The sequence below is a fragment of the Corvus moneduloides genome, chromosome 1 (assembly GCF_009650955.1).
Source record: "Corvus moneduloides isolate bCorMon1 chromosome 1, bCorMon1.pri, whole genome shotgun sequence".
Classification (NCBI taxonomy): Eukaryota; Metazoa; Chordata; class Aves; order Passeriformes; family Corvidae; genus Corvus; species Corvus moneduloides.
In genome coordinates, this window is record NC_045476.1 from 64,973,493 (window position 1) to 64,999,751 (window position 26,259).

Genomic DNA, 26,259 nt, shown 5'->3' on the forward strand with positions numbered 1-26,259 from the left:
TATTGAATGCTGGTGGGCATTTCTGATTATTTTACTTTTTGATGATCCAGAGATATTTTGCTCTGTTTCTTTCATGCACCCTTTAGCCTAGAAATTAATTTCCTTCTTTTTACTCTGCAGTTCAAGCAAGGCAGAAATGATGCTTCCCATTGAGACTTGGAATATATTAGAGTGTTGAAGGCATAAAAGCTGGCAGGAAAAATCTTCCTTTAAGAGATCATTAACTGGTAAAAAGCCAGCTCCCAAAGGTTTGTCTAAAGCATCTGTGAAGAAAAACACGGGAAACATCATCTACAAACCTCAAGGGATGGATAGCTATTTCAGCCCCCCATGCTTGTGCATGGATTGGCTTCTGATCATCCTACAGTTAATTTCCGTGTTTGCACTGCTTATCTGAACAAGTGGGAACCTAAACTCTACCTCACATTCCTGCAATTTCATAGAAGAATCATGTTTTTGAGGCATTTGTACATCTGACCAGGCCCAGGTCTGTGTGCCAGATTTGATTTTTTTTCACAAAATAATGAGAAATCAAAAATAAACATGATAAAATAACCAATATCTATATTTTTGGAGATGGAGAGTGATATAGAAGTAGAATTTATTGGGGTTTCCTTATCTTTAGTTCAGAGGAGTAATTTGTTGCAGCCTCTGGCTTTTTCTTTTCCTTCCTTTTTTTTTTTTAATTGACAGCAATAACAGCAGCAGTAGATACCTCCAAAATCAATAAAACCTGGAACTGACTGATGGTTTTTGTTTCCACAGAAAAGAGACATTGTAAGCTTTCCAAAACCCCAGATTTTTTTTTCATAATTGATAAAAAGACAACTCCAATGATTCCTCTAAGTTTTCCACTCTGCCTGGGCCACAATTTCAAAAGTTCCATACTCCAAAACAAGCAGATGTTTTTAGATGCTCTACAGAGATAGCTTTCTCTCATTAATCTGCTTTTCCCAGATTAAATTATGATTTGTCTTAAAAGCATATATAGACCTGTAAGTGAATTTTCAGCTTTATTATGTCCATTAATTCTCCATAAAGGGATTAGGAAAAGCAGTTTCTGACTCTACATCCAATACTCACAGCCACATAATCTGATGAGCAGCTCCAGTGGTCTTCAGTGTTCATGTCATTAAAGGTTAGGGTCACACGCCGGCCTTCTTCCACTGTGATCCTCCATTCACACACTCGGTTATGTGGGTATAGGTTGGGATAGTTGGGTGAAGTAAATGTTCCAACAGGTGCAGTAAGATCCCCACCACATTCTGAAATGTCCAGATATTGGGACAGTTCTCAGAGTAAAGCACTGCTTATAGAATTATAGCAAAAAAAATCAATGCTGCGAGAAAACGAGATCCTGAGAGGCTGATTTGATTGGCCTACCCTGTCCATATGTTTGTCTAAACAGCCAAGTTCCTGCCAGTCTTTATCACTCAGTCATAAAAGCAGTTGAGTATTAACTGACCATAGCCGCTCCTTTTAGTCTAATTTAGTCTAATTTTAGTCTAATTTTAGTCTAATTGTTAATAATCACTTTTCTGAAGGGCTCGTCTCGGGCTTCAGAAGCCTGGGTGACCGAAAGGCTTTGATGTCATATGATGCAAGCCCCTCATTGTGGCAAGACTGAGACATTTCGGACTTTCAGAGGACTGAGCAGAGCTACACAGAACAAGCAGAGTCTTAGAGTGAGTAATGATGGAGGATGTATTTTTCCTTTTCTGGATAACAGAGGTAGAGAAAAACTGTTAGGTATTTTAAGCAACACTTTTGAGTACAGTTATTTTGTGCTTTTCTTATCTTTTTTATGAATACCAAACTGTGCTGTGAGGAAAGAACAGTGAAGGTCTTGGATACAGAGAGTGCATTTTTTCTGAAACCTGTGACAGAATTTTAGCAGCTTACCCTCAGTTTCCTTTTAAAATAGAGCAATATAATTTAATGCAGTGTAGTGGAAGTCCCTTTCCTCATGCTCACAGATTCTGCAGAATAGTCTGATCAGTGCATTCACCTGCATTAAATTTTTGGTAATAGAGTTTCTCATCTAAGTTTGCATAAAAGGATCCTAGGAGTGGAATAACATTCTTTTGGAGATTGTTTCCCCCTCTGTTGTTTTATTGCAGAATCAAACATGAAGAAAGCATTCAGCTGAACTTTTAAATGAGCTGGAAGGAGTTAAGAAGGGTCAGCAGGAGATTGGAATAGGATGACTATTGCAAAGAATTACTAAAATAGTAGCCATATTTTGGTAGGACAAGCATTGCACGGACAATGAAGATGGTGAAAGAAGCGTGAAGCAGGAGTACGTCCGTGTCCTCAGTCCTTATTAGAGCAGCTCTTTGAAGTAATTGTGCTCAGGAAAAGGGACAATGGGCACAAACTGAAGCACATGAAATTTTACCTGAACATATGAAAACACTTTTCCCTGTGAGGGTCATTGAATACCAGTATAAGTTGATCTTGCTTATAAAGAGGGATGTGGGAAGGGTATGTTAGGACATCCCTCGACTGACTGTTGAAGAAAAAAGGTGTGGAAGAGTGTGCTTCCTTGTGCCACTGATGGCAACATCCATTATAGCAGGAGATTGCTTGCTTCAGCAAATTTCAGCTCAGCTAAGTTGTTGCCAGAGAGCTCTATTCATACATCCCCCCAAAGTTTAAATTTAAGAGCAAATACACACCACTCCAAGAAAAAGCAATCTATAATATATGTTGTATTTGTGCAATTATGGTCTGTGGTATAAGTTGCTTCCTGAGAGTATATTTCAACCTTACAAATCCAACCTTCAGTACTGGAATCAAAGCGCAGTCTGAATCCTCGGGCATTGACTGATTCATCAGTGACAAACTTGACATAAGCAAAACTGTCAGAGGTGTCCACAGCATCAGGGAGAGTATTACCACAGTACCTGCCCAACAAATTTCCTGCAAAAATCACATAGAGAAAGAGAAATTTATATCAATATATTATTTATATTTATATTTATATTTATATTTATATTTATATTGAAGGGTCACTTTCCAATTTAATTGGACAGGCAGTAGTAAACTAGTAGAATCAAGTTATTGCTGGCAAACAGAAGGATTTTGTTTGCCTTACTTTGCATCAGCAAGCAAGGCAGACACAAGCAAATACTGTACATTGAAAAGGCTCACTTTGCACCCAAAGAGAAAAGCTTTCAGGAACCTCTGGTGAGGTTTCATAGTAGTACTAAGGAGGGGAAGAGAAACACTGAAATAATTCTCAGACCAGAAGCGTTGTATTCTCGGATCTCCACAAAGTCATTTGTGCACTTGGAAGAGTTTTGAATATCTAGGCCTTCTAATCTGATGGTAAGATAGTGGCCCCTGGGACCCCGAAGAAACCATTCACACAGCAGGTTGTCTTGATAATGAAGGTCAGGATACCCCATGCTTTCGATGGTACCAGTTTGTCCTATCACTGTCCCACCACAGGGAGCTGCAAAAGGAAGAATATTGTTTGGTTGGCTGTAGAATCTCAGAGAGATGATCTTTCTCCTAAACAAGACTTAAAGGTAAGGCACAAATGACTTTTTCTCTAACTGTGGTAATAAAACAGGAATTGCCTTCCAATTAAATATCTTCCATGTTTTCAATCTAATTCAATCAATCCTGGTTGCTGGTTTGTTTCATTTTTTTCAGCCCCCCCCCCCCCCCCCCCCCCCCCCCCCTCCAACCATTGCAAGCATCCCTTCCGCTCTTTCATATATCTTATCATTTGAATAAACTTACAGTTTTCAATCTAATCTCTGACTATGTCCATATTTACCAGAAAACCTTGCAAAGATGTATCAGATAAATTAAAAAGAAATGAAATTTGCTAAGTGTGAATCTAAATTTTTTATGACAGACAAAAGTTGACTTCTGGTTTGGGTCAACAGTTATAGTTCAGCCTCCTTCTTCCTTTAATCCCTTCCTGTTCACTCCTTGTGGTGTCTCAGTGAGTAATCACTGCACAGTGTATAAAACAGCTATTAATTTTTAATTGTCTCCTTCTGAACACTCATTTCTCTGCAGTACCTGCAAACATAAGTTTTAGTAGTAAGGCTTACAGCAAACATGTAATTCTTGGGGTGGTCATGTTCAGGGCCAGGAGTTGGACCTTGATTATCCTTGTGGTTCCTTTCCAAATCAGGATATTCTATGATTCTATGAAACAATATTCTCAGGTGGAATAAATTGGATTTTTTTTTTACAGTGGTTTCTGTGTCTGTCAGTTACAATCTTTCCATGGCAATAACAGTTGTGTTCATACTGTTACATCTTTGATTCGTTAGGGCTTTGTTTCAGGATGACTGGCATTCAGCTAAGATAGTGTAAATCTGTTGTGGCTAAATGTAAGTTATGGCTTCATATACTAACAAATATACGTATATACGAAGTTTCTTCAGTTTTTACATTCAGAAATATGATAGCACTCTATTTTGGCTTAAGTGTTTTAGATCTAACACAATCACCAAAGTTCTGTGTAAAACAATATAGTTCACTACTTTGCCTTTGAGAAATTAACAGTCCTTAGACTATCCTATATGAGTGATACTAACATAATGGCTGTTACTCTTTGAAGATTACTAACATTATCAAACCCCAAAAAGTAGCTTATTTCTGAATCTGATTAAGGACTATTTTTTTCTTGAATTTTAAAATATTTCTAGTGCTTTCTAACCCTGTTTTTTCAGCTTGAGAGCAAATAACTTTAAAGTATTTATTTTCCCAGATGACAAATAATGGTTCTCATTGCTCATTCCTTTTCCAGCCCATTATTATGCTGCCCCTGTTTGTCTAGCAGCTTTGTTATTATAGAGTGATTTACATTTACATAGAGAAGCTCCTAATTAGCTCTTCTACTGCCAGTTCTTTGCTGACCTTTGCATTCACCTTCAGAACCCTGCTCATGAAAGTTACCCTAAGTTTGCATTCTGAAAATCAAACCATGTTACACTACTTTATCCACACTGACCTTTTTTCTACTGCTACTTTGACTTTGACAGGAGGTTATCCAGTAGTTGTTTCTGCTGCTGCTGGTCTATGAGCACTTTCCTATTAATATTTCCCTAATTTTCACCTCTTGCTAGGTGCAGAACATGCTGATATTCTGATGCCTTAGCTCTAACACTAACTGAAAGCAGCATGTACCTGTCAGCCCATCTCACAGGTCTGATTTAAGCCCTATTACAAAAGCCTAACACTTGAGACCAAAATCTTCTTTAAAATCATAGAAAATGATAAGTGCAAGCATTACCAATGGAGTATTTAGCATTGAATCCCATGTGTGTGGCACTGCTGTCAGACCTGAACCTCAGGTACATGACAGCTCCTGAGGATCTCTGTGAGCCTGGCATCAAACCTCCACACAGCTTGGCAATGAGGGGGGCACTGGAGTCGGCACCGCTGCGCAGCTCTAGGTAACTGGAAGTGCAGCTGGAAGAGGAGAGAATTTTCTTTTCAATGTATGGCAGTATTGGTTCAAAATCATTCCGGTACATGCATAAAGCCATGAAGCTGTAGTGAATTAGATTGGTTTCCATGCAGTGTGACCAGGACAGAATCAACAAGATCATAATCCATTGCAGTTATGTAACAATTGAATCAAAAGAAGTGCTAGAAACACTGAGAGAGATTAATCTAAAACTCAGTCTATGATCAGATCAGATATGACAGGAGCAACTTCTGGATAGGCATACGAACAGCACTGGCAAAAGTAGCTGGGACCATCTTTAATACATTTTTTTGGCAGGATTCAGATTCAGCAGATATTCCCTACTAAGTCTCACTGATGAGTGTTGAAATAAGGGACAACAAGAGGACAGATTAAGGGAATAGAAATTCAGTTCTGGGGTCTAATTAGGTGGGCATACAAAGACCCAAAATATCTTAACTATAAGCTTTGTCTTCAGAATGGTGCAGTGTCCTTGAAGCCAGAAAGGACACCTTTGGGATTCTCCATCCTTCACTATTTTTTCTGGATGTGGTTTCACAGGCTCACCTTTGCCTTACAGTGAACTTCATCCAATCAATGAAGTTACATCAGCTGGAAAATAGCCTTGTTTTATGCTTCAGGCAGGGAGTGCAAAATGTGTACACCCACAGCAAACCAGCACCGGGCAATGGAGGAAGGAGGCAAAGTGTCATGGTGGCAATCTATTGGCTTTAAAAGCACCCGAGAGTCCAAATGACTGAAAACCTGAATATGAAAGGACTATAGGGCACAGATTTTACAGAAAGCACTTTTCTACCATGGATGTTCCACTTTTTCTGTCATACTGATTTCTGTTATGCATTGCAAAGTGCTAGGAATGTAAACCAGTGACCTGATAGCTTCAGTGATCTCTCAAAAATTTCTTAACCCCATTTAATTTTAATTATGGAAGTGTTTATTCTCTGGGAGGAATTAGAGAAAGTAACAGGTAAAGAAAAATCAGAATGGAGTCTCTGAAGAAACATAGGCAAAATTGGATGTATACTTTGGTGAAGGTTCAATGTAAAACTGATCTTCAAATTGCAGCTCTACTGCATGTCCATTGGGAGCAGTTATGGTCCAGACACAGTCAGCATGCGGAGGGTAATTGCTCGGGTAGTTGGGGGAAGATGTATATCCACTGGGGTTGAAATCATTGATATAAATGTTCCCTCCACAGGCTGGGAAAGAAAAGATCACCAATAAAAAACAATACGAAAAGGAAATGGGTGGGGCATCAAAAATATGACTTATCACTATATTCCAACACAGTTTCCTTTTGATGTCATACAGTTACATAAATAAAACCATGTATGTTATTGCTTACTGTGGGAAAACATTTTAATGCAGTAGAATCCTATATTCCTGTGCTCCTGCTTACCTAGCCCTCTTCATTTCCAAGTGTTCAGGGCCCTGAATTAAACTGTATTATTTCTTCCTTGGATTGCTCCTAAAACAAGCACAAAACTTATTTCTTGCCTTGTTCCTATCCCAATTCCAAAGAGCTAGGAAGTCCACAAGTCAAACCCATCAATATTTCTGTGAATCGTTCCCAACATCTACTTTCCAAGAACTGAAATGTCTGTTTGAGATAATAATGAATGTGTGAGGAATGCCAGTCAGAGGAAACATGAGGATTTGTTCAGGTCCTTTACCTGACAAAAATATCTTTATTTTGACCAGAACCTTTCTGTCCCAAACCCCCTCTATATTCTAGCAGTACTGGTTTAATACAATTCCATAAATTGAAGTAGTAGAAATGCTATTGTACGGCTTCACCTATTCCCCTCATGAATCCTCTAATGTAATGCTAATTCTTTGGGGCAGCAAGGAAAATAGGCAGAAATCAAGCACTTAAAGATTTGAGCTGATTGACAGGTTGCCTTAGTTGTTTAGATACACTGTTTAACAGGTGTCTGGGTGTGCCAAGTGGTGTGTGTTATGAGGACAGTGGGATAACTGCAAATGGCAAGCTCGTGATTTACTCCTGCGACCTGGGTCTCCATTTTGTTCATTCTTTCAAAAAAAGTTAGCTTTGGCAATCAACGTTATTTTCTCAGTTGGGAGGAAAACCTGTGAGAAATCTTGCCACCTTTCTAGACACACTACCCTGAAAAATTCCTAACTTCATTTAGCACTTGCGCTGGGTAGTAAATGTTCAAAATAATGTTCTTGTTTCCAAGAGTTTTTTCCTTTCCTGTATGAATTTTTGACATCTCTTCCTAACTGTAGATGCTACCTCCCTACTAAAGGGTCTCCCCCTTTTCTTTTGTTTTAAATCCATCTTTAATATCTTCAGGTTCTGTGACCTGACACTCTTTAAAAAGGAAAAATCTGAATGTCAGATCAGAAGTCATGCACTGTACGACATTTTTGCAGACATCTGATTTTACCAGAATTGGACCTTGGAACAAAAATATCCTTTAAGAGGACAAACTCCAAGTTACATGTGTATAAGTGGCAGAATTTGTTACCTAGACTTACCTAGACTCTTAGCCTCATATTTCAGTTTGAATCCTTGACCCTCGTTCCTGCTGTCAGAAGTGAAGTGGACAAACAGCTGATTGTCTGTGGTGTACATGGTAGAGATAGGGCTGGTTCCACAAAACCGTCCATTCCCTCTTCCAGACACTAAAGGTGGGGCAGAATTATCTAACCCATTCTTCAGCTAAAACAGAAATTGCTAATGTTACTCAAGCAAACAGCCCTGGAATGTAAATTTTGAGCACACATCATCTTAATGCTTCCAGCCACAGGGGAAATTATTAAACTAGTGATTAATTAATGCACATTAATAAAAAAGAGAGTGAGATAGAAAGAAATACCATCTTTGGTATTTCTCTTTGGTGTTTGCACCCCGTGACATCCTGAGCTGCTTTACTGACCCTGAAATCTGTAAGGTTCAGAAGCTTTAACAGCTTTGAGGATTTGGTGACCCAGCCAATAACCTCACCTCTACGTAATCTCCAAGGATGCAGGAAGTATCCTCACTCTTAACCTGGAAAGGCTGTTCAAAATGAACAGCAATGATAAATCCAGTAGTCACCACTACATGCCAGGAACAATTCAGATTAGGAGAATAGTTTTGAGGGTAGTTGGGGGATGTTATCACACCCCTGCTTGTGTGCAAATAGCCTCCACAACCTGAAAAAAAAAGGTGAAAGTTGAAGCAAAGAGAAATACAAACATCAAATATTCACCCATTCATTTTGAGAAAAACCCTGTTCCTGAAAGATGTGATGGGTAAAAATAAGTGTTGAAATGAGTGTATGAAGAGCTGAGGGGCATATAGCAATGCACATGATGAATGATCTCCCAAAACACAAGCTTATGGATTACAAGATGACACCCACGGAAATTCCTGACAGTGAGACTGTTGTCAGGCTTAGCAGATGAATAAGCAGGTAGCAATGTCAAGGAGGTCCCATGGCAGGAGCTTATCATTACCCTGTCTGAGGACATTGCTTCTAGCCATGGACCAAAACACTGCCATCTACCCCAGCTGCCAGTCAGAAAAATTTCCCCTGATTGTCACGGTTGCCCTAACACCTTCTTGGTGCCTCAGCCCATTCAGGGATCTCTTATCATTTCTGAGTGGGTGTGGGAGGACTGTTGCTGGAAATTGCTGACATTCCTGCTAGAATTTATACAGCTTTCTGCATTTGTCTCTTCCTGCTTTGAGTCATTTATTTCCCCCTCTTACTTGAGCATTCTTTCACCCTTCAGCTGAGCTGTTATAAACTCAGGCACATGCTTTTCTTCCTTCTGAGAAGTGACTGGTCTGGTTGAATCACTCTTTGTGCATTATATTACTGGGAAAATAGCAAATTTTACCTATGTAGAGTCAGACATTTATTAACACATATTCATGAGAGGTGAATAATTAGATGTGTGATTAATTAGATTGTAGACAGCTGTTAACAATACCAGAGTCTTTTACCCCATTGTTAGCAGCAAGGCAGACATTTATCTGGGGGAGAAGAGAAACAAGTCTTACTTTTGTGATAAGAGGCATTAAAACCAGCTCCAGTGACACTTGCATCCGACATGAAGTGGATGAACATTGAATCTCCAGTTGATCTTATTGGCCCAGGAGGTTCTCGTCCACACAGAGTAGCCAGTACTGGGGAAAGACTATTGTCTCCTGAGATAAAAAGAACATGTTAGTGTTAAAACTAAATCAGTTCACATCTGCCTGTTTGTTGCTGTGGCTCACACTTACAGGAAGGTGCTTTTCAAGACCTTTAAGCCCTTACAGATTTAGAAATATTTTTATAGATCACCAAAGATTTTGCCAGACTTTGCTAATTTTATGTTAACTAGCAGAATGTCTCAGAATAGAGGAAGAGTACTGCTTCAGGGCATGTTCTCATTGCTATCTAGATTGCTTAAGCTCAGTGGAGATGAGAATTTGAGGTATTTAGACCTTGGGTCTCTACTGCATCCTGTCAGCACAGGGCAAGATTGACTTCTCACCATCTTTGATAATAAGTTTGTCATAGTTGCATGAGTTGTGAGATTCTATGTCTAGTCCCAGGATATTGAATTCCACAGTGGATCCAGGAGCTCTGATAAGCCACATACAGTCCTCAAGATTTCTGTAATTCATTGGCCAGCCCGGTGAGAAGAGGAATGAAGGTGTTTCTTCAGTTGTTACAGCCCCTCCACATGCACCTGTCATGGACAAGAAGACAAAAATAGAAAGCATCCTCTTTTAAACAGAACACTCCCCTCATGTAATATAAGATGACAGTCCTACAATTACACACAATGAGGGCACAGTGATGATGTGTATAGTTACAGTAATGCAGGAATTCTTCAACTTCAGGTCTGATTGGAAGTATAAAACTTGAAAGTCCTCATTTATGAGGATGTTCCTGTGCTGCTTGTTGCAGCAATGATGTGACCTATTTTACCATGAGGAATATCTAGCAAAGGACCTAAGAGCATCTACCACAGTTTAACATAAGTTGTTGTGCTGTTTCATATCACAATGGCCAATGATTTAGAATGGTTTTTCAAGAGGGATAATTTTCCATGAAGGCATATCAGTGTTTAGATTTAATGAAATACCTGTGTAAAGAAAAATTATCCTCTAGCAACATACTTATTTTTAGAACACTGTAAATAAGTATATCTGAGAGTCCCTAAAAATTGTTTTAAAGAGCTAGTAAAATGCTTCATTAAAGTGTCACTGAAAGCTTTCTCTCATTAATAGCTAGAGCTTTCTCTAGCGGGGAAGTTGGTTTGGAGTTCTTTAAGTAAAGTTGAGTGTATCACTGGTTGTATCACTTGTAACTGTGCAACCCACTGAAAACCCACCTCTAGCAATGGGCTGTGTAACAGCAGAAGCATCCACTGCATACCACTCCAAAAGAAAGCCTTTTCCAGTCACAGACGAATCTGACTGGAACTGGATTGTCATCGAACTGCCAGAGGATGCAAAAGAAGCAAGGTCTGCGCCACAATATGTTTCAATAAGACGAGAATGAGCAGTGGGCCCATCATACACCTGCAGAGAGAATAGGGCTGTTCCTCACAGAGCCAGATTTTCATTTGCTCCATACTCAGCAAATTTCCAAGGAGAAAATTACCCTCTTTAAATGAGTGAGGGATCTTTCAGCAAACCTAAGTTAGCAAGAAACCTTTCTTATAAAAAAGGAACAAATTATATTCTGTTAAATGTGAAACTTTCACAGAACAAGGATTTGAATGGAAGCCATCAAATTCAGCTCATTCCCTATCACAGGGATGCTCTTTGGGGACATAGAATGGCATCCCACATTAAAAAAAGTCCACAGGTACAATTCTGGTCCTTGACGGGAAAAAAAACCCCCATGACATGTAGTGAAAAGAAAAGGAATTACTTTTCTTTTTTTCCTTTCTCTTTTTTTCCCCCACTGAGGAACATATATACTTTGAGTTCTATCAGATACTTATGCAGAAATATTTTTTCCATTGTATGTATTTATAAGCCAAAATTTTGGGTGGTTACAAGATGTTTCTCCTTTGTCACCTTTCAAGACTATTTTGTTCTTTTCATCTACCACCCAGTAAAAATGTCCAGTAGAGAAAGCTAGGAAATATTAAATAAACATTAACATTACATTAATGATCTGATCCTTGAGTCAGGTTAAAGGTCAGGCTGATTTACACTCACTAAATGTCTAGCTGGTTTAAGAAACTTATTTTGCTTTGAAAGGGACAAAGAAAGGCAGGCTGAGTTAGGAGAAAAAAATGTTGGTAATGTATGACATGAGATGAAAGACAAAGTTTTATTTCCCTTTTGAACTAATATTACATTTGAATATCATTAAATGAATAATGAACTGAAAATATAGAACTAGTATGAACTTTCTCAAATATTAAAAAAGGATAATTGATTAACTGCTTAAAAAAAACCAAAAGAAAGCAAGAAGAGATTTACCTTATTTAAGTGGTTATGTTGGCTAAGTTCAGAAAAAAATTGTGTCCTCTATCGTTCCATTTTACTTAGCACCGTGAATGCTGTATTGAAGAAGCCCCTGCTTATTGCAGGGCGTTGGATTAGGTGACCTGTAAAAGGCCCCTTCCAACTCCAAACTATTCCATTATTCTATATTTAACCTGGCTAGACTGTAATACAGGGGAGTACAGAAAAACAATCAAACTGGAAGAAAGAGGCACCTTTCTACTGCCACCAGCAAAATTACTGATGCAGAGAACAAAGAAGATGCAAGTAAATGATACCTTGTAGGATTTAAAAATAACTTTATTTTTAGAAGCACTGAGATGATATTATCACTGTTGTCCTTAACTGAACCAGCACAGAGCAAATTTCAGTCTGGTATCTGACCTGAAATTCTTGAATATTAATATTCAGGATTGTACCATTGCAGACTTATTTTTAGTAAATTTCAAACTTACAGACTGGAAATACCTGTTAGGGATCCAAAGAGTATGTAACTCTTCCTAAAATTTATAATTATTGAAAAGATAGCATAGCAAAACCAATAAGCCACACCAAATACTCATAAATGCTTCCCATTCCTCCTGTAGGTTTCTCTATCCATCCATTTTACTAAAGTTGATTGAATAAAATAACTTCTCAGAATGAAATCACCTTTAGATTGTCATACTGGCACCTGTGATGATTTTCAATATCCATCTGCAGGATACGGACATGGATAACTTGTGAAGCATTAACACTTATCCGCCACTGGTAGTTGGAATTGTGAGGGTAACTTCTGGGCCACTGTGGTGAAGCTATTTGTCCTCTGTCTCCCACAATGTCATTTCCATACACTGAAAAACAAGAAAGAGACAACTAATGCCTCTAATTCACAAAGAGTAAAAGAAACACTGGGGCCCATCTGACTTAGTTTACTTTGGACTAGACAGTGCTGTAAGGCTGTAAGACATGTCTCAGAGAGTCCTAAGATGCACATCTAATGATTTTCTTGTTTTGAGGGCTGCAGTGTTCCCTTTTCTGAAGGAAATTACCCATTTGAGCCACATGGGTATATGTGTAGGAGAGGTGGGAAGACAACACATATAAACTCCTCCCTGACTCTGACTACTTTGTGTTCATTTCTACCCAAAAGCATTAAAGAATTTTTTTTTTTTTTAAATGCCTTTGCATGTTCTGGTAAAAAATGCTTCTGAATTCATTGAGGTCTGAACTATTGATAATTCTGTTTGAAAATGAGTAGTTAAAATCTCAAAATAAGGAAAATTATTAGAAGTTTAGCTTGCATAATCAGAATGGCTGTGGACATTTAGCTTCTGAAGTCTGTTTGTGCAGCAGAATTTCCCTTTTTCTAATTCTGCTCCCTGGTTGATGGCATCTAGATCCAAACCAGAAGATGGACACTGTCATACTCAAAAACCAAAATGGAAAGCTGTGAAAGAAATACTTTTTTCTTAATTTGTCAATTGCCTAATAAATACGATACATTTACAAAATTATTCAGTATACCTACATGCACATGAATTCTGTTCTGGCATGTTTTAGAGCACCCCTTTACATTTCTACAGATACTTTACAAAATAATTTTTAAGCGAATTTACAGCTTTTTAGACATCAGCAAATATTTTCTAATAGACTTTACAGGGCCAAACAATCACATTTTAGAATCATTTCAGAAGTACTATGGAAGAAAGATAGTTTTCAATCAAATTACATTTACTTACAGTGAGAGAAGGTGGCCCTGAAGCCAACATCCATGCCTGAACTGTCCGAGACAAATTTGACCCACAGGATATGTCCAATAGTTGATGTATAATTTAAAGGCAAGGAGTTCCCACAGAATCGTCCTGCCAGCGTGCCTGTATCATTCCCTTCACGAATCTCCAGGTAATCTTTGGTGCAGCCACTACTATTCTCCACCTGAAATGCTCTGTTTCAATAGCAGTAGAAGAGCATTAGCATGCATATGACTGGCACATACTTCAGAGTGTGGCCTGCCAGGCCATGAATCCCACTGTAACTGGTATGCTGTAAGAGTTAAGAAAAAGGCAGCAACAAAACCCTCATCACCTGCCAAGGCCACTAATACAGGGGTCCCCCTTTCCAACCCCTTATTTTATAACAGAACTTCAGCGTGCAGAGTTACTCATTTTAAAGAGTTCTCAAATCCTTGTAAAATTTCTTGGTTCTCCAAGAACAACCATGAAACACAGCCCTGAGATACAATCCAGATTTTTAATGTAAATCCAGTGAGTGTTGGGTGCAGAGAATATTTTAGCCCCTTCATATGTGTATTATTTCAGCACACTCCATGGTGAGAAAACATTTGCTGATTTAGTTGTAGTTAACACCTCTCAGCTCAGATATCCCTTAGCAGTTTCTCCAGAATTATAAAATATTACAGTTTCTCTGGCCTCTCTGAGTGTCACACATCTGGGTGTGCAAAATAATAACAAGGATTATTATCTATTCTTCTAAACTACCTTTTACTGTAGAAAAGGGATGAGATATAGTGATCAAATGATAAATTTTTAATTATTGCACCAAACTGAATGCTAAATATGTTCTAAAAATCATGATTTGTATTTCCAAGTGAAATGCTTTAATGCAAACCAAGATGGTTTTTAGAAGCAGACTATGAATATATAGCAAAGATTCCAGAGAGTGCCTCTAATAACCAGTGCCTTAAATATTTGTGCTTTCTGATTTTCTGGTAACAACTTCTCCCTTTCAGGTTTGAATTTAGCCATATGTGTTCAGCATACCATGCTGTGAAATGGTCCCAACCACTCATCTGGATATATTTCAGAACAATTTAAAGCTAACCCTCACATTACAAGACAGACATTTCAGTTCAGACTGAGCTGAAGAAAATGAATTACTTGTAGCAACAAAATTTTATAACGCCCTAATATGAAATTAAATAAAACAAATAATGCTTTCTAATGCAATTACTCCATGCTTTCCAGTATTTTCAGCTTGCCTTTCAGCTATGTGTAACTGAAGAAAAAGAATTAACATCTACTCAGTGTCACTTTATGTAAGTGAATTGTATGTTCCGCAGAAAGTTTCTGTGGAAAACTAGAATTTTGGTTTGCTTCTGAAAAGTTATTGTTTATTTTGTAGCATTTGGAAAAATGTTTTCAGGCTTTTGGAAAACCTTTTGGAAAATGTTTTTAGGCTGTAGTACTTTTTCTCTGCTTCAGTGAGTAGAGGAGGAATACAATGTCCTTTTCATTGCATTAGTGAATCAGTACATGCCTAACAAGTTGTGCTTTATGCAGTCAGTGTGTTACCAGAAAAATTTTCCTTTTGTTCTGATTAACTGCAAATGCAGGTTTCAGAGTTAGTTTTCTTTTCGTGCTCATTCTTGGTAAGCTTTGCTAAAGGTCAGTGCTCTCTTTCTTGGCAGCAGCCACTGTTTGATGCCCGGAAATGGAGAGGCTCAGAAATCTACCTCATGGGTAAAGAACGACCTAAAAGCCCTGGTAAAGGACTCCACATTATTCTCCACATGACTTTCCTGTCAGAAGTGTTCAAAGGAAAGTTAGTTTGCTGAAGGGAAAACAAAATTCAATCACATATTCTCCTGATTCCTGTTGTAGATCCTCTGCTTTAACTGTTGGAGAAATTTTGAGGAGTTTAATATCAATTTTAGAATCCCAGAATAGAATCATATAATGTTTTGAATTGGAAGGGACCTTAAAGTTCAAGTAGGTCCAAACCCCTTGCTATGGACAGGGACACCTTCCACTAGACCAGATTTCCCAGAGCTCCATCCAGTCTGGCCATGAACACTGCCAGGTTTGGGGCATCCACAACTTCTCTGGGCAACCTGTTCCAGTGCCCCATTCTTTACTGTTACAGTAAAGAATTTCTTTCTAACATCTAATCTAAACCTGTCCTTTTTCAGTTTGAAGCTATTGCCCCTTGTCCTGTCACTACAGTTGCTCCTGAAGGGTCCCTCTCCATCTTTCCTGTATGCTCCCTTCAGATACTGGAAGGTTGCCATGAGGTCTCCACACAGCCTTCTCTTCTCTAGCCTGAACAGCCCAAACCTTCTCTGCCTGTCTGCAGTAGAGAGGTGCTCCAGGCCCCTTTTCAACTTTGTGGCTTCCATGTCTTTCTTACACTGTGGGCAACACAACCATAAGCATTTTCCATGCGGGGTCTTATGAGAGCGTAGTAGAGGGGCAGAATCCCCCCTCGACCTGCCACACTCCTTTGGATGCAGCCCAGGATTCCTTTGGCTTTCTGGGCTGTGAGTGCACATTTCTGGCTGTTGTTGAGCTTTTTTCATCAACCATCACCTCCAAGTCTTTCTCTATAGGGCTGCTCTAAATCTCTTCTCTGCCTGGCCTGTGGATGTATCTGGGACTGCCCCTACCCAGGTATAGGATCTGGCACTTGACTTTGTTGAATTTCATGAGGTTTGCATCAGCCCACCTCTCAATTGTGTCAAGATCCCTCCGGAGGTATAACTCTACAATGTGTGGAATATCTAGGTCCTTTATATTAATCAGCTATATAATAAACACTAAAATGAATCTTTACATTGTAAATGTAAGGAAATTCCTTTGTAAAGAAAAGGCAGAGTGATGTTAAATTTCCTCTTCTTGTTTATGAGAGAGATCTGGCTTCTTCAGCATCCCATGCTGCTCAAATAATAAATCACCTGTTTATATAATGCCATATATGCCTTAATATATGCGATGACTAAGACAGGGAAACACTGATTGCAAGCTGCCACTAACCCCTGCTGTGTTCTCTTTCCAAGTTACTCTAAAAATATGTTTCAGCTTTATCATTCGGTAATTACATTTCCTAATAAACACAGAACATCCTTCCTTCAGGTCTGTTAAAGGCTGAATAATAACCCCTGGCAATGCATTTACATGAAGGACAGCTGGAGTCGGTTGCCAGGGGAGCTGATGATTGTCCAGACACACTCGCTGTTGAGAGGATATGGCTCGGGATAGCCAGGGCTGTTGAAAGCTCCTCTGTCCATGTGGAAAGTACCCCCGCAGGCTGCAACAAGAAAGAGACAGTAGAGGCTTGGAAAGGGTGGCATAAAAAACCAAAAAAAAAGCTTGACAGAGCCAGAGCATTTGCTAATCAAGAAAGCATTTCTCCTTGTCTCTTTGTTCTTTGCTTGTTGATATATGTGCTGAGACCTTGGCCAAAAAGAGGAAGGGCAACAGGGAAGGTTAAAAAATTGAATGGCAGAGAGAAAAAGAGGTAAAGGATTTGCTCTTTTTCTTAAAAGTCAGAGGCATAAGGAAGTAGCATCTGTTGTATGGACTTACATGATGACGATGCAGCATAGGTGGCATGGAAGCCCCTGGCAGTAATGTTGTGGTTGGAGATGAAGTTCACCACCAAGGCATTACCAAAAGAAGTGATAGGATATGGCATAGTAGTGCCACAGTAACGGCCTGAAAGAGAGCAAGCCAGAGAGGGAAAAAAAAAGTGTTCAGCATGTAATTACAACTGCTAATTTAACATTTGGAGTTAATGCCTGACAACAAGCAGGAGTAGCATTTGTTGTTTACAATTGCAGTTGTCAATTCAATCTACATAAAAATGAAATAGTCCACTTAATTTGCACAAAACTCAACTCTTGTGGCAATTTTTTTTTAAGAGAAAAAGGACCTCCTGCTCTCCAGACATCCTCATCACTGGTTATTCTGTCATTGAGTTCCCGCAACAAAAATGAAAAAAAAAAGAGAAATTACTGCCTAATTGGAAATAAACCCCCCAAAAATCTATCAAATATATCTGACAGCAGTTTCCATTTCACTCAGTTGGTTTCTGATGAAAAAAACCAAGTGAAAAATAACAGACCAGTTCTCCTGCAATGGATTGTAATACAGGGATTAGAAATAGGAATCACAATCTAGCAAAAAGGCATCTGACAGTAATAAGAAAGATAGCAGCTAGTGTCATAGAATCATGGAATACTTTGGGTTGGAAGGAGCCTTTAAAGGTCATCTAGTCCAACCCCCCTGCAATGAGCAGGGAGATCTTTAACTAGATCTGGTTGCTCAGAACCTCATCCAGCCTGACCTTGAGTGTTTCCAGGACGTCTACCAATTCTGTGGACAACTTGTTGCAGTGATTCACCACCCTCATTGTAAAAATTTTTTTCCTTATATCTAGTTTAAATCTACCTTCTTTTAGCTTAAAACCATGACAATCTCGATAGGTCCTTCTAAAATATTTTCCCCATCTTTTTTACATGGCCCCTTTAAGTACTGAAAAGTCCTTTAGTCAAGTGAAAGCCAAGGATAGGAGACCAAAAAATGAATTCTGCTCTTAGCTACAAACCATTTAAATTGACTGCAGCCCCACTCTCCACAAAGAAGCACGTACAAAAGTAGAGTAAGAGAGAACGTAATAAGACACAGATATTCTGAATTTTCCAGAAAGGAATTAGAGGCAACCCTGGGGATATGAGGAGAGTTGGGACCACCCTGTGTTCAGGGCTCTGAATTTTGCTCCTTCCGGCTGCTCCTGGCACTTGAAGAAGATGGTTCTGTCCAGAGATGTCAGAAGAAAGCTATAAAAACTCAGGAAAGAGCAGAAAATTTTCTGCTTTCCATAGCTTGAGGAAAAACCATTCTTTGCTCCCAGAAATCTGCAGCTTCCTTACCAGTGTTTAGCATGGACTGCAGTTATTTTCTGTGCTTGTGAGTTATATGTTTTTGTATAGTTAACTGGGAATTCAGTTTAAATTGAATTGCTTGGTTCCCAATATTGTTCAGCTGAGGAGGAAGGAAAAGGCAGCTGGAGTGAACACCAAACTGCAGGTTACTAGGAGCATAGTCAGAGCCTGGGAGGACTCTGCCATTCACACTGAAGACTCATTCTCCATTCTCAGTTTCCTCTGGCAGAGAGGCCGAGGAGATTCTGTTTTCAAAGAAAATCCATTTAGCAGGAGGCCATGCACAGAAAACCTTCTCCTGCTTACCTTGGGTGTAGTTTTATATATATTGAAATGCACAAGGGAAAGGTACAATACCTTGAAGAGGAGCCTCATAGTTATTCCCATCCAAAATCTCCACAAAATCCGTTGCACAGTTTTGTCTATCATTTTCAACATCGAAGTCAGTGAACGAAAGTGTGACGTGGTTGACTGGCAACGGCAAAGAGTAAAAATTGAGAAAGAAGTTTGTAATTTCACAGAGAAATAATTACATGTAAACAAATGTTCTTTTTTTTCCCTGAAGTCAATCAGTCCCCATAAAGCATAACATCCAAAGTAGTTTTTTTCATTATATGTTGAATGAATTTGATGGAAGTGCATTAACCTCTCCTGCAAAGGTCCTGGTAAATGTCTTCACCTTTCAGTACTTTCTAGTACAATTAACATTGGAAGGACAGGATTTAACACATACACATGGATCTAAGTTTCCTTGTATCTGGACAACTTACTATATACTGAAAACATTAGCAAATACAACATGGAAAATCTACAGACATTCAGAAACAAAAGTTATTTCTACACACCCATGACCTGCTGTCCCTTTGCGATCTATACCATAGATCTGGACAAATATGAACTGCTGCTGCCCTGCTCCAGGCTTAGAAAGAGCCACTTCTTTCATCATATTGCAACATTCCATATTCATCAATTGGGCTGGTCAAAGGATCATTAACTACCCTCAGCTATACTTGTACAGAATTGGATTTTCCACACTCTTGGACTGCAGGCTATATCATGAAAAAGAGGATTTCTGGTTCAGCGTATTTTTGACTTTCCTACTACTCTTGCTTCTCTGATACAAACAAAAGTGAAGTCACAGCTGGCAGAAGAGAAGCTGTCCTTGACACCAGTCTGGGACAGTAGTTACTACTGGCCTTAGGGCTCCCATGCAGTTTGAGCGGGTCAGAAAGAGTCTCATGATTTAGATGACAATTAAGTTTTCTCCCACACTGACCAAGCTGAATTTGACACAAATATTTTGCTTCTCACTGGGCCCCACTTAATTGGCTCGCATAAGCTGAAATGACAGACGTGGAGCCGGCGCTGCGTTCAGCAGGGTGCCGCTGACTGGCGTTCAGCTGCATACGCGTGTTCTGCACTCCTTTGTGTCCTGTCTGGTCAATCAATTACAGCTATCAATGCAGGTCCTCAGGATACACAGCAAAAAGGGAAAAAACACAGTGGGTGGCCAAAGCAGGAGACTTGTTGGCCTTCCCAGTAAAAGCAGAGCAGGAGCTCTGCTGTGGCCTGCCATTGGCTAAATCTATCGGATATGCAATGCAATGTATGTATGCTATTTATGTATGTAATGCTGTGCAACGGTGTAATGAAGCCATGTGGAGCTGTAACACGAGGCATGGGATGGTCCTGCTGGCAAGTGGAGGAGGTCACTTCTTCTACAGCACTTTTATGGTCTCTCATACTCTTGTAATTCAGGAGACAGCAGTCATATATGAGTTTTCAATATGAATCCAGGGAAAGTTTGTCTTTAAAAATAAACGTTGTATAGGTGAGGAAGAGCTTTGATGATGTCCTTTTCATGGACATCCTATTTGTATAAGTAACTATGATAAAAAGAACCTATTACTTATCTCCTGATTTGTGTTTTGGTGTTTTCTTGGCAAATTGATATTTGTTTTATAACCTAGCAAAATAAACTTATAAACATGATTGAAACATCCTATGATTTTAACAACAATGGCTAAATATAAGATGTACAGATGAAGTAGAATAGTTCCTATTTAAAATTAGGATACCAGAACGCTATTATAGGATTTAACACATACAAATTTTTTTAGGAATCTTATACAATGTAAAGGTAATAGAGGGTATTAAAGGCAGTACCAGTATCTGATGGAAAATATTTGGTGTTTTATGACCAATCATAAATCTGTGCAAAATTATGAATAGCTGAGAGTGTATCTATGCATATAACACTCCTTATTTATGTATTTTTCTTTGTATTTGAAATCGAAGATTCTGTGTATCTTTTCTCATTATTCAATCTATTTTTTAATGTTACTAGCATAGATTTCATGTAACACAACTCTAGTTTGAAAACGCCAGACCAAAATAAGTTCAGCTAAATACAAGTGCTTTAATTATATGTAAACCCTGAGATTTTCTCACAAATGAATCCAACATCACATAGTATTCAACACCTCACTTATAATTGTAACACTTGGGTCACAGTAAATTGGGTGAGATGACAGAGTTGCAAATTGTTTTCCTCGCTATGCACTAAATCTTTTGCAGTGAAATCTGACTTGAGACAGACTGGGAGAACCACACTCATCAACTACCAGGATGCAGAACTTCCTAAAGACATAAAGGAGGAATTTTGCATTGTTATTGCAGAAAAGAAGATGAGGATATTAGTCATCCCAGCTAACTATAAAAGATGTTTTTACTTACATGGTTCCTGAGCCTGAATAATCCAGCTGCAGTTCTGATTGTTTGGGTATTTGGCAGGATACAGAGGAGAGGAAATTGCTGCCCCAACTGAATCTGACTCTATGAAACTTCCACATGCTTTAGAATGAAACACAAAGATACAGATACATATATAAATATTTGTATATACAAATCACCTTGCTTAGATTCTGTAGTGAAAATGAATGCATAAAGTGTAACATGGAACATCAGCATGAAATGAGGATAAAATTCTCCATAGTATTTAATCAGAAGAAGAGACTTAAGGATTTGTTCCCAGCGCTGGGTGCACTTTCTTGACCTGGATCCACAAGCCATGCTGCAGCTGGCTGACCATCTGCAAGAAGCCAGAGTGACTTTAGACCTGATAGTTTTCATCTCCTCATAGCCCAGAAGAGAAATCTTGGGGCCAAAGTGTTAAACTCTCTCAAAGTGTTAAACTTGGTTCTGGGGTAGTGCAATACACCTATTTCTCTGGTCATTTGTCTAGGCTGGCATCTAGGAAGAAAAAAATCATAAATTACTGTCCACTACCTTCCAGCAGCCAGGGATGGCACCACATTGCATTAGCGGGACCCTCTTGTGAGCTGTGTCAGCAAAACTGCAATTGTGTGAGGTGTTGAACTATGCTAGAGCTTGACTGACTGCAGAACTTTGGCTGACAGTGCTGAGTGCTGCCATGCCTCATCTCTAAGCTCAGTGGCTGCTCATAAACTGCCCAGGTCAGAGTTTAACACACACCTGCTTTGAACTGCCTGGTGAGGAGGTGAGTACCAAAGAGTGAGATTCATTTATTGTGCTGTGCTGCCTAAAATACCAAACAAAAGATGGGATTTAACTGAGTTTTCTCAGGAAGAGAGGAGCTGAGTTGTAAAATCCTAGGCAGGGAACACTCACTCATCAGACATGGTTTGAGCAGTACTAAATCCAGTAAATGTGTTCTGAGAAAACTGAACAGATTAGGCTCTCACAGCTGCTAGCCAGAAATGGCTAATTAGCTATCTAACTAGTATCTCAGTAACTGAGTAACTGAGATTTTTGTTGATACAAAATCCTCCTTTTCTTTATAATTTTTCACAATATTTTCAAAGAATGAAACATTTTTGGGAAAAGCAATATTTATGGTGAAAAGAATCCTGAGAGGAAAATAAGAGAAACTGATTTTCTCTGCAAAAACTAGATGTCTGCATCTTGGGGAAAAACTGTTGCCGAAATTATTGAGAAAAAGTGAAAGCAAATCACCAGTTATCAAATAGTATGTAATTTCATGAAAATTCTGCCCAGTTGGTGTCATTTTTCATTAGAAAGGAAACCATGTAAAATACCAATTAGTCCGCCACAAATTGGATAGTTGATGTTTGGCAGGGTGTGCAGGCCTGAATCCATGGACTTCATCAACAGCATCACACAGAATTCTTTTATAGCTTTTCAGATTCATGCGCATGGATGGACATATAAAATGTTATTTTGTCACTAGGTCTGTGGAAACTGCCAGTTGCACATTTTTCTCAGGACGGTTATGGACAGCTAACCCTCTAGGGAGGAAGAATAAGAGGCAGCTGATGTGTACTAGATGCCTTGCTATAAAAAGTATGAAATCTTTTTTCCCAATTGAAGAATCTAAGTTGATCCTCAGGCTTTAAATTCTTTAATCTATAATTCGGAAAATTCATTCTTGGTAAAGATACACACTCCATGTGCTTCATGTGTAGAAATGATACTTTCCATTATCAGCTGTGCTAAAAGACTGTGTCTGATACAAAGTGGTGATTAGATAAATATGCATTAATGTAAATGATGAAATTACCCTCAGTGAAGTGAGCACTGAAGCCCCTGTGCTGGATGGTTGTATCGGAGTGCAGTCGGATGTACATCAGATTCTTGGAGGATGTGATAGGAAGGGGATGCTGTGTTCCACAGAGTCTTCTAAGAAGTGGTGCTTCATTGTTGGGACCATCAAATACCTGTTATGAAAAGATCAAATGAAGTGGTTTTTTTCAATGGGAGTATTGAGAAGACTTTATTTCATTCTCTCTCTTATGTTTGATATATTTTGATCCTGATATAATCCTGCTATGGGCAGTGCAAACAAACTGTGCATTGCTTATCTTAAGTGGCAATTTCCAAAAAATGTGTGTGTTTCAGGTTGAAGCTACTGTGACCCTTGTAACAGAAATGCCTCAAGCAAAAATCTTCTTTCATGTGTATTGGGTATTAAAGCAATTCTCCTTTAAAAATCCAGATATTCTCATACATTTGTTGTTTTCTCTTAAGGGCCAGCATGAGTTCCTGTGTAGCTTTCATTCAGTTAGACCCTACATCTTGCCTCAGTAAAATTTTTAAACTAGCCCTAATATGCAATTGGTGCACCAGTGAGAGCTATGTTTCTGGATAAAAGGTCACTAGGATTATGGTTTTTAGATACATGGACCTGGCATCAAGGATCAGAGTCCTATATCTATGTTTTATAACAGTTTTAAAGTGCTGAATTACACACATATACATGAAGTGCTATTTAAGCAGTGGGTAAAGATTAAAAAAAAAAAAAAAAGGAGGAAGAATGTAAAGATAGGTTTAAAAACTTCACTTTTAATTTTACCACAAATGCCTTCCTTCTCTTTTTTCCCCCTACAACTGATAATTTTGTTTCCTTCCTGTTTCACAATCAGGAAGAGAAGGACAGAGAAGTTAGAACCAACTTAAGCAACTTCAAAATTTTGACAAGAGAAAGCACAGAGAGAGAAGAATGGGCACAGCCTCAGTCTCCCATTAATTATTCCCAGCACTCCAACAGAAGTGATTTGTTGCTGCTGTGTTTGGAGCCAAGGAACAACCTCAGAAGTGCCTGGTTTCAGAAGCGAGGAGTGCTGGAGCTCCCAGCATGGTTGCATGACCCACAGAGGAAGAGCCTTTGGGCTACTGGGCAGCAACAGCAGCTGAATTCAGTTCCTGTTTCAGCATTAACATCCTGCCCGGCCATAGGCACATCATTTAATACAATTTATGACTCGGCTGGAGAAAAATATGGATTAAAATGTGGATAGGAGTACTCGAAGATGGAGCCAGGATGATAAAAGCTATATAAATGCCATCAGATTAGAAGACATGTACTTTTTATTGAGATTGTCTTCTTTTACTTCAAAATGCCTCACATTCTAGTGAGTCTGTGCAAGGCTGCACCAATGAATTAGAAATTTTTAACTAGACCATGTAACACAATGCAGTGTTTCTGCCTCCAGTATTCAAAGGCTTTTGAGCACACTAGTGAAAACAGCAGCTGAGAGAAAGATGACCTGTCTCAAATAAACCTCAGAGCTAAGAAACAAGGGACAAAACTCCTGCTTAATCCCCTGACATACCCTACATAGTCAATGCCGTACTCATGAATTAAACATTGGCCTGTGATTCTGGGAATACTAGCTAGCTGTGTGGGACCTTGTGATGGAGCATTAAGTCTGCAACGCCTGTTAAAATTAGTACCTGGTAAAGACACCCAAAAACATCCATCCATTTAACCTTTTCTTCTCTCTTGGAAGCCTGCCACAATCAAACCTCTAATACACAGCGTGCAGTGTTTATTCTTCCTCTGCACATACATTCTGTATATAAATCAGACTGCCTGGAGTTAAAAACCACAAACGATGGAATGTGGGGGAATTAAAATAACCCTTAGGAATTAAGGCAGTGTCTTTCCCCAGACAGTAGTGAGAGGATTTCATTTGAATGCTAGAACTGAGAAGCATTTCATCAGCAGAGCACAGAGAGAGGACCTGACTGCTCCTGGTAAAATGCTGGGTTTGATTGATCTGCGTGCCTCTGCCCAGCTGAGGATACAACCAGGAGGATTTCAGGCTTGAAGTTAGATCAGAAACCACAATATTCACACACTGGTTCAGGAAAGAGTTGTATCTCTGCAATTTCTTGAAGCTATTTTAAAAACATCTGAGAAATGCATTTTTGTGGCTACATGAGTAAGGAAAACTGATGCATCTGCTTACTTAAAAGCCAAGTTTTCAGTTGCATTGTGCTTAGCAGCAATTCCCTTTCCACAGTGAACATAACTGACTCATTGCCTTCTTCTTCAAACGTGTCCTGAATTTTGCACAAACACATGAAAAAAAGATGTCAAATTTTGTCTTCTGAGCCAAAAAACCTCCACATATTTGTAACTGTTCTCTCTTGAAAGATCCTCTTTGCCAACACCTGGAATAAATTAACTTGTACCTCCTCTCTATCTCACAGAAGCTTACATTTCTACATTCTTGTGTACTACTTGTTATACTGAAACAGGAAAGAAAAATAACATTTACTTAATCAAACTCACTGGACAGATCAAACTATTTCTCCCTCCCCTTTTCAGGATCTTGTGCTACAAGCACTGCCTTCTGAGTCACGTCCTCCTCTAGAGTCCAAATATTTGGAGCCCTTGCTGACCTGAGCTCCTGGCATAGCATCAGATATATTAGTGGCTAAATACAGTCCAAAAATACAGCAACTGGTGCATTCCCAATTTCTTTCCCTCCATTTTCCTTCAAATAAACAAATTTGTTGTGAGACACACTCTCCAGGTAGAAGTACACAGAGGCTGGTACACAGAGAGGAATTAAAAATTTACTCAAGGATGGTGACACTGACAACAAAAACTCTTCTCAAAGATCTTATGCTTTCTACATAATATAACTGAGTTAGACTTGAGAGTAGAGAAAGGCTATACACCCTCATTTAGCAGATGAAGAGATGCTCATCTGTTCTGAGAACAAATAAGAAACAAAACTGAGGTGCAGAAACAGAGGACTCAACTAAATTTAGAAAGCTAAACGAATGACAAATGTACTCTCTGTGCACTCCCTCCATTGGCTCTAGAGGGAGCTCAGGGCAGCTATCCCACGATTTACCATCACAGGCTCAGAATACATT

The 26,259-nt window shown here is 39.0% G+C and overlaps 1 protein-coding gene across 1 annotated transcript in view; it reads right to left on the minus strand.

Moving 5' to 3' along the window:
• Positions 1–26,259, minus strand: part of CUBN (cubilin) — a 143,648-nt gene that overhangs the window by 41,762 nt on the left and 75,627 nt on the right. The window contains exons 32-48 of the mRNA XM_032113394.1: positions 23,150–23,306; positions 21,325–21,441; positions 18,946–19,059; positions 17,231–17,359; positions 16,820–16,952; positions 13,649–13,854; positions 12,579–12,760; positions 10,799–10,988; positions 9,953–10,150; positions 9,474–9,620; positions 8,430–8,620; positions 7,961–8,144; positions 6,483–6,657; positions 5,261–5,439; positions 3,248–3,457; positions 2,782–2,922; positions 1,084–1,265 (exon numbers count right to left, since the gene is read on the minus strand). Of these exons, the coding sequence (XP_031969285.1) occupies positions 1,084–1,265; positions 2,782–2,922; positions 3,248–3,457; positions 5,261–5,439; positions 6,483–6,657; positions 7,961–8,144; positions 8,430–8,620; positions 9,474–9,620; positions 9,953–10,150; positions 10,799–10,988; positions 12,579–12,760; positions 13,649–13,854; positions 16,820–16,952; positions 17,231–17,359; positions 18,946–19,059; positions 21,325–21,441; positions 23,150–23,306 (2,835 nt within the window). The remainder of the gene's footprint in view (positions 1–1,083; positions 1,266–2,781; positions 2,923–3,247; positions 3,458–5,260; positions 5,440–6,482; positions 6,658–7,960; positions 8,145–8,429; positions 8,621–9,473; positions 9,621–9,952; positions 10,151–10,798; positions 10,989–12,578; positions 12,761–13,648; positions 13,855–16,819; positions 16,953–17,230; positions 17,360–18,945; positions 19,060–21,324; positions 21,442–23,149; positions 23,307–26,259) is intronic.